The sequence below is a fragment of the Vombatus ursinus genome, unplaced genomic scaffold, assembly GCF_900497805.2.
Source record: "Vombatus ursinus unplaced genomic scaffold, bare-nosed wombat genome assembly UNPS02014884.1, whole genome shotgun sequence".
Taxonomy (NCBI): domain Eukaryota; kingdom Metazoa; phylum Chordata; class Mammalia; order Diprotodontia; family Vombatidae; genus Vombatus; species Vombatus ursinus.
The window spans coordinates 6,691,983-6,701,123 of NW_020954662.1; the positions used below are offsets into that span (position 1 = coordinate 6,691,983).

The window sequence follows — 9,141 nt, forward strand, 5'->3', positions numbered from 1 at the left end:
CCAGCTCTGACATCCTGTGTTCTAAGGGCCCTCCCAGCTCTGATATTCTGTGTTCTAAGGATCCTCTCAGCTCTATGATTTCTGAGCCAAAAACATAAACAAACATCAGTGTTTACATGAGCATACATCTCAGACATCCCTCCCTATCCCACCTGGTCCTGGGACATCTGCTGCTCAGAGGTGATTTTCTAGTTATATTGTGCCCTCATAAAACCTCCTAGAACAAGCATTATTGACCTCAAGTCAACTCCCTCACTCCACCCCACTCTCTGCCCCAGGACCTATGGAGATATTTCAAGGGGTCCGTGAACTTGGATGGGGGGAAAAACAAGCAACAGCTTTACTTTCACTGACCTCTAACTGAAATTCAGCATTTCCCTCGATTATTTAAAACCATGAAGGGTTCCTGGGCATCACGAGACTGCCCTAGGAGACCAGGACACAAGGGAGATTAAGATCCCCCAGTCTTGGAAGGTCCCAAGTGACGAGTCTAGTAGTGGGAGGCGGGACGAGCAGGTAAGAAGAGAATGCAGAGAAGTTGGACCAGGAGGATGACTTGTCTGCAGATCCCATCCTGGGGCCCCTCTCTGATCTCCCCCATCTCTCCAAGGAAGACAGAGAGAGACATTCACAAACAGGAAGGGGGTGGGGGATTCTAATGGTGGATAAATATTTTATCACAGAGACTTCATGCTGCAGTGTTCGACTCACAAAGCCATCTATCTGTAGATATACAACTTTAAAAAGCTCTGGCTCTTAGAGAACATTTTATTAATGACCTGTCTAGTTAAGAGAAGGAGGGAGCTAAGGTTCAGAAATGCATTAATACCAGTCAGGCATTCGACTGGAAAGAGGGGGATGGGAGAAAAAAGTGTGATGAATTTTTAACATGGGCCAAAAAAAAGGCCACATTTACAGGAGAAACAAATTTATTACTAATTATGCAATTACTTCATTTGGTGGTGTGAGGGAAAGAAAAAAAATACTTAAAAGCCTTTAAAAATATGTCTAATAAAGAATTTAAGAATCCTGCTTAATCTTTCTGGCTGGAAGGGGAAAATTGGTAAGAAAACAGTCTGTACATTGCTCTAGAACAATCCACACAGTGGTCTAGAAGTGTTTGTATGCTGGCCTAGAACAGCTCCCACATTGATCTAGAACTGTGGTGTCAAACTCAAATAGAAACAGATCCCCCCAAGCCACATATTGACTTTATTGTTCAGTTGTATCTAACTCCTCGTGATTTCATTTGGGGTTTTCTTGGAAGAGACACTGGAGTGGTTTGCCATTTCCTTCTCCAGCTCATTTTATAAATGAGGAAACTGAGGCAAACAGAGTAAAGTGACTTGCTCAGGGTCACATAGCTCATATCTGAGGTCATATTTGAACTCAGGAAGATGAATCTTCCTGACTCCAGATATGGCCCTCCAGCTACTGTGCCATTTAGTTCCCCCAAATATTGACTTAGAAAACCACAAATTAACATTAGCTACATTGTCCTATATTTTCATTTATTTTTGTTAAACACTTCCTGGTTACATTCTGATCTGGTCTGGGCTGTATTCAGGAGTCGTGCAGGCCATGAGTTTGATAGCTCTGGTCTAAAATGATTCACTCTTGTCTCGAATGATGATCTCCAGTGGCTCACATGATGAGCTAGAATAGTGATCTCCAGTGGTTTGTGTGCTGACCTAGAATGGCTCACATGTTGGTCTAGAATAGTGATCTCCAATGGCTCACATGCTAGTCTTCAATAACCCTTGTTCTGCTCTGGAACCACTCATGTGGTAGCCTCCAGATATTATCCTTCATCTTTACCTGTGGACGAAGGGGCCCACCCAAAAGGCTTTGAAGTACTGATCAATAATATGAGTAAGGCAGATAAGAAACAGAAACAAATCCCAAAGGAGATTGAATCTGGTCAGCCTCCTTCCTATCTGGGGCCTCAAAAAACACTCTTCTTTAGAACACAGAATCAATCAATTCCAACACCTCAGAGCTAGAGAGGGCCTTGGGTCCTCTATAAAGTACAGCTCCTGCCTAAAGCAGGAATCTCCTCTTTCACATCCTTAGCAAGTCTTCACTCAGACTTTGTTGGAAACCTTCCAGGATCAGGACACTCACCCTACCTTATAAAATAGCCCAATTCACCTCTGGACAACTCAGATTATTAGAAAGTTCTGTCTATGGAGTTAAAACCATAGTACAGTATAAAGTGTCCTAGACTAGGAATCAGTGGACCTGGGTATGAATCTGTTTTGCTACTTCCTTGGCAAGTGGCTATACGCCCCTGGACCTCAGTACCTATCTATCCAATGAGAGAGTTGAGATGGCCCCAAAGATTCCTTTTCCAGCTCTAAAATCTAGGATTCTGTCACCCTCCTGTGAGTGACTTCCTTTAGGTAACACAGATACGTCTTCTTCACCACTAGAGCTCTTTCGATAGATAAGGACAGCTATCATGTTCCCCCAGAGTCTTCCCTTCTCTAGGTGAAGTAGCCCTCCCCATTTTCTTAATGATATAGGTTCCTCTTGGTTTGAAGACTGAGGCTCTCCTCCCCTAGGCTGCAACTAATGGGTCTGCCCCAAGAGAGAAAGTGACAACCCTTTACAGGCTTAGCATCCAGGTGTGTCAGACTGAATACCACCAGCCAGACCAGACCATCTGGCTGGATCTTGTAGCAATTAGCTCAGTCCCCATCATCCTCATGCTTCTGGCCTCCAGGCTCTAACTTTGTAGGTCCCAGGGCCCTCCAAAAGCACTTAGGGACCGAGTCTGGCTGTGGACAAGATAGCAGAAACACGACCCAGCAGCTGGTGCCCTCTACAACACACTGACTTCTTGGCTGAGAGCATCTCAAACCTGGGTCCTGTCCATCTGGGGGAAACTTTAGGAAGCATTAGGGCTCAAGGTGGACAAATACTCGTTTTGGGGAAGGGGAGCTCATCAAGGTGGGCAACTCTGCCGTTGGACCAGGAAAGACAGAACCAGAGCCCTCAAGCCAGATGTCAGCCCTGAGCAACCTGGTAGAGCCTACCCAGGCCTGGGAAGCTTTCCTAGAAAAGCAGAGGGAGCCAAACTCTGCGATACCTCTGGGAGGGCATGTTGATTATAGCATCCAACCTCATTGCCCCTATGAATAGAATCACACAATTATAGAGTTTAGAGCTGGAAAAGATCTCAGAGGCCAAATCTTCTCATTTTAAAAATAAGGGAATAGCTGGGAGGGGTTCAGTGATTCACCCCAGGTCACACACAGGTTGGGATTCAAGCCCAGCCCCTCTGACTCCAAAAGCAGTGTGCCATTACAACTGACCCTTTTTTCCTTCTTCCTCAGAGGTCATCCTGTCACCATCTGTGCCCTGATGGAAACTAGTCAATGACTTGGGGGTTTCTAGGAAATTGATCAATAATTTCCCTTCTCAAATAAATAAATAGAATTTTAATTTTAAAAAAATTCTCTCCTCCATCATTCATCATTGGGCATCAGCCCAACCAAGCCATCAGACTGTGGTTCTGTTTCTAAGGGCTGCCCAGGAGAGCCAGAGCTGGTTAAGGGTAAGGAATGATCCCCCTACTCTGGGAGTGGCAAGACCCAAGATTCATCAATCACCAATGAGGTCCCTCCTCCCTTCACTGCCCTGCTATGAGTTCTCCCTCACTTTTCCCTTTCAAGGCCACCCTGGATTCTTATGACCTGATTTTACACAGATGGACATGATAGAGGGGAAAGAAAAGACATGAACAGGTCTAGGTTAGATAGCCATAGACATCCTCAGGGCTTGGTCGTCATATCCCAGGCAGTCTAAAGCTTCCCTTAACAACACCTTCTACAGTGGGCATCAACTTATGTGCTTGGTCTGTACCATAACTAAGAAGAACAACAAGTATGAAGCCAGCTAATAGAACAGAGAATGTTACAGCCAAGAAGGACCTTAGAACATAGACCAGTGGGAGATGGAAGGAACCTGAGAATTAGTGTATCAGATTTGGAAGGGATGTTAGAACATAGACTGGAAGGACTGAAAAGGACCTTCGAATGTCAGATCTGAGACTGAGAAGGACCTTAGAACAAAGACTGGGGTGGAGTAGAGTGGGACAAAGAAAGTCAGAACTGGGACGGACCTTAGAACATAGGATGTTAGAGCTGGGAGAGCCCTTAGAACACAGAATGACAGAACTAGGAGGGGTCTTAGAACACAGAATATCAGAGCTAGAAGGAGGCTTAGAATACAGAACGTCAGAGCTGGGAAGAACCTTAGAACACAGAATGACAGAACTGGGAGGGGCCTTAGAACACAGAATAACAGATCTGGGAGGGCCTTTAGAAGACAGAATGTCAGGGCTGGGAGGGCCCTTAGAACACAGGATGTCAGAACTGACAGGGGCTTTAGAACACAGAATATCAGAGCTAGGGGGGTCCTTAGAACACAGAATAACAGATCTGGGAGGGCCTTTAGAAGACAGAATGTCAGGGCTGGGAGGGCCCTTAGAACACAGGATGTCAGAACTGACAGGGGCTTTAGAACACAGAATATCAGAGCTAGGGGGGTCCTTAGAACACAGAATAACAGATCTGGGAAGGTCCTTAGAATATAGAATGTCAGAGCTGGGAGGAACATTAGAACACAGGATGTCAGAACTGACAGGGGCTTTAGAACACAGAATATCAGAGCTGGGGGGGTCCTTAGAACACAGAATATCAGAGCTGGGAAGGTCCTTAGAATATAGAATGTCAGAGCTGGGAGGAACCTTAGAACACAGAATATCAGAGCTGGGAAGGTCCTTAGAATATAGAATGTCAGAGCTGGGAGGAACCTTAGAACACAGAATGACAGAGCTGGAAGGATCCTTAGAACCCAGAATGTCAGAGGTTAGAAGGATCTTATATACCTTATCTAACCTTCTTATCAGACAAATGAGGAAGCTGGAGAGACAAGATCTTAGCAGCCGAGACATGTCTCCACAGACACACTATACCTGTAGGGCTCTAAGCCTTAGCTTACCTGGCATGAGGAAGGTGGTCCGTGTGGCAATGTTGATTTCCTGGAGGTGCTCAAGAGTCTCCGTGTGGAAGAGGCGAATGGAAGCTCCCAAGGAAAAGGCCATCCAAACCCCACTGCCCGCCTTCACCATATGCGTCACGCTGGCTGCCTCATCCTGGTGCGCCTCAAAGCTTTGCTGTAACACACAGGGAAGGTGTCAAACGTCAGGAGAGGGTGACCAGACCCAAGCAGCCGGAGACAGCCTGTGCTCCCCCCTCAGGACCAGGACTGACAGACCTGGCCCAGGGGAACACACCTGTGGCCAGGACAATGGCTCCTAGGAAAAGGAGATGACCAACACTACCACCCCCTTCCTCTTCCTCCCACCACTCTGACACCCCCACTCTCTGACTAAACCATCCCTGCATTCCCTGCTCAGATGAAGGTCTGGAAGATAGGGGGCAATCCAAGAAGAGAAGAAGCCGGCAGTCTGCCATCCTCCCTCCCCACCCCCAGCAGCCTCAGGCGGAGGGAAACGAACGAACTCAGCACTCACACCCCATCAGGATGCAGAGCCCCAGAGGACAAGATCTCAAGATGTCCAACAAAATTGCTTTGCTGAGACAGCACTGATGGTGCACTAGGGAGACATATGGGTGGCAGGGAGGGGGGAACACTAGGAAAGGAGGGGAGAGGACCGTGGGGAATGGGAGCAATATTTGGTTCCCTGGAAGAAGGGAAGCAGGTGAGCAGCTAGCCAAGAAGAGGCTGTTGTCTGCTCCAGGGCAGGCCCACCCACAGAGGCCAAATGCTCTGGGGGCCTTATGCTCCACTGTGGTGGTGAGAAGTAACCCCAGGGTGGGGATGGTTCCTGCCCATCGGACCAGAGGCTCTGGGACGGCTGGGAGTATGCCTCCTCCCTCAGATTGGAAGCTTTCAAAGGGCAGGGAATGTACCTTCCTCCCCCCAGACTGGGAACGTCTTGAGGGCATGGGCTTTATCTCCTCCTCCCCTCCCCCACTGGCAGCTCACAGAGAGTAGGAATTGTCTCCTCTACCTGTCTGCCCCATGGCACCTGGGCACTGATTATGGTACAGGATGGGCTGTTGTGGGCCTCTGTGGGGAGGGGGGGTTCGAAGCTTCTCCCATAGAACCCAGGAAGGAGGAGGAAGAAAACGTAAACGTCACTCAGCTCCCCCAGAGCCAACGAAGGCACCTCATGTTTTGCCTTGCACCCCTACCAGCTGCCCACGGCCCTGGCCAACCCTCAGCCTCTACTTTTCCTTCTAGACAGGTGTCTGGCACGTTCCTACAAGGAGATCTACACTTGTTCTCTGCCTGGAGATCAACCCTCACTTTATACATTAGCCTTTGAGATCCAGAGAAGGGAAGCAATTTGTAAATCATCACACAGCTGGCAAGGAACAGAGTCAGGATTTGAAGCCAAGGCTTCTAGTGCCAAACTCTTATAGCAGACCGCCTGGGCTGGGACTTGGGGAGACCCATTTGATTTGCCCTCCTCAGGGGTCACAATGGGCAGAAAAGGAAACAGCCCACACCCAGGGCCAGGAGACAATAATCCCAACAAGGACTGAAGTTTAGAGTTTTCCAAATGTTTTTCATGCCTTCTGTCACTTGATCCTTAGAACAACACTTCCAGCTACTTCCAGCGAAGTAGCAAAATTGTACCATGGCTCCGGAGCCAAAGCCCTGAGTTCAAATCCCAGTACTCTTAACTACCTCTGTGTCTTTGGACAAGTCACTTCACTTCTGTGGGTCCCTGTTACCCCAACTGTAAAATAATGAAGGCGGAGTAGATATCTCCTTCGCAAGTCCCCTTTCCTCTTTTACAGGAAAATGGGCTAAGGCTTATTGAGGGGAGGTGGCTGCCAGATGGTTACACAGACTGAGCTTGAGATGAAACTCAGACCCAGGTTTTTCCTCCCCCTCTACCACCCTTCCTCCCCCAAAGCAATTCTGGGCCTCAGAATGTCTGGGAACCTTCGTCTTACCCGTAGTGAATAATCTCTCAGTAAAACTCTCAATTAAAGTGATAAATCATTAATCAAATTAAATGCTGCCATGCAAGGTCTAATCTAAATTCTCATATGTCAGGCATATCAATTATGATGCTGAGTTGTAAGAACCACAGGCGGAATTCCTCCTCTCTCCATTACCACCATCAAGCTGCCCTCTTTTCATCAAAATCTGCCATATGGGAGACACCTCAGCTGGGGAAGGGGATCTAACAAAACCTTAACAAGCACCAGCCTCATGAGAACCCAGCTCAGGTACCACCTCCTCTATAAAGCCTTCCTGGAGACCTCTTGCTCATCAGATTTTCCTATAGCACTTTTATACAGAGCTCTCCTCTGTCCTGATCACAGGTCAGTGACTCCAATCAATCAATCTATTAATCAATGAACATTTACTAAGTGCCTATTATGTACCAGGAACCATGCATAGATGGCTTGCTTATCAAAGACCCAAACTCCACAAACTAATAAACTAGATAACAGAATGGGGGTTCCAAAAGGATCCAGGCAGTACTGAATATTAGCCCAAATGCCCTATGACAAAAGGCAGGAGGAATAAATGTAAAATGCTGCATTTGGGTTCCAAAAATCATCTTCCCAAGTAAAACATTAATAGAAGTTTATCTGAAAAGAGATAGGGGGTAGTGAAGAGCTATGACCTCACTAGGAGTCAATGGTGCCAGGACGTTTTTGGTTTTTTTTTGGGGGGGGGTGACTGCTTTCCAGTAAACATCCAACAATGGCATTGAAGTGGGGTTAGGTTTATCCTGTTTAAGTCAACAAGTTTTCTAGGTGCCAGAGACCACACTAAGTGCTGGGGATACAGAGACCAGCAGAATAGCTCCAGAGGGAAGAGCTAGGCACAATGAGTAGAAATTCTAGAGAAGATGACTCAGGTTTGACATAAGGGAACAAAACTGAGCTGTTCCAAAGAGGAATGCACAGCCTTGGGAGGTCATGGGTGCCCTCCCTTCTCTTTCTGCCCTTCTTTTTCCCCCTCCTCACTTGGCTTCTGGCTTTTTAGACTTTGCCAATGATGCTTCGACATCTGGGGCCTCCTCACTCAGAACACTCATGGGTGCTTTTCAACCTTCTCACCTTAGGACATCCCTTTGCCTTGTTGGCCCCCTCTTCTCTCCAGCCTCCATTTTGAAGAGATGCCCAGGCCAATCCTTATTACCTTCCTGGCTTTGCTTCTGCCCCTACAGTGGATACTTTCCTCCTTTCTCCACCCTTCCCCCCACTTTTCAATTCCCTCTTTGTGTCTTGCATTCCCTCATTAGAGTGTAAGCCCCTTGAGGTCTTTGTTTTTTCTTGTATTTGCAGCCCAAGCACTTAGCACAGTGCCTGGCATACAGTCAGCACTTAATAAATGCTTGCTGCCTCCCCTCGCTATGCATTGCCTGGCCCTCAGTTGAGGGCTTCCAGCAAAGGGCTGGATTATTGTTCGGGTACCAATTAGTCCCCATGGCCTCAGAGTTTCAGTCTTAGAGGCAATGATTCCTCCTATTAGACCATAAGCTCAGGGCCTATGTCATTTCCCATCTTTGCCTTCCGAGGGTAGAACATTGCAAGTATTGTGTCCATAATAGATCCTAATTCAAGGAAATCTTCAATTTCTTAGCCCTCCAATGACATGACTGCTTACTCTTATGTTTCCATAAGACCCCTGACACCCTTTACCCTTATCCCCAAACTCAGAGGTACAGAATGGTACTTTTCTTGAAGATGTCACAGCAAGATGGACAAGGAGACAAGATGGGGATTCAGTCCATAGGATGCCTGGGCAACAGCCCCTGCTAGCGCACAGTTCTCTGACAGAGGGCATAAGTATCCCTGCTGAGGCCAATGGACCAGAGGAAATCACAGAATGTCAGAGGCAAGGGGGAGTTTAAAACAGAGACTGCCAGGGCTAAGAAGACCCTTTGAACCCCAAATGTCAGAGCTCGGAGGGACCCTAGAACACAGGATGTCAGAGCTGGGAGGGGCCTTAGAACACAGAATGTCAGAGCTGGGAGGACCATTAGAACACAGAATGTCAGAGCTGGGAGGACCCTTAGAACAGAGAATGTAAGAGCTGGGAGGACCCTTAGAACCCAGAATTTCAGAGCTGGGAAAA

General features: G+C 47.4%; 1 protein-coding gene across 5 annotated transcripts in view; it reads right to left on the reverse strand.

Moving 5' to 3' along the window:
* The window catches only part of LOC114028482 (rho guanine nucleotide exchange factor 10-like protein), a 229,507-nt gene that overhangs the window by 8,783 nt on the left and 211,583 nt on the right, over nt 1–9,141 (reverse strand). For all 5 annotated transcript variants that reach the window (XM_027842736.1, XM_027842735.1, XM_027842734.1 and 2 more), the window contains one exon: nt 5,008–5,182. In XM_027842736.1, the coding sequence (XP_027698537.1) occupies nt 5,008–5,182 (175 nt within the window). The remainder of the gene's footprint in view (nt 1–5,007; nt 5,183–9,141) is intronic.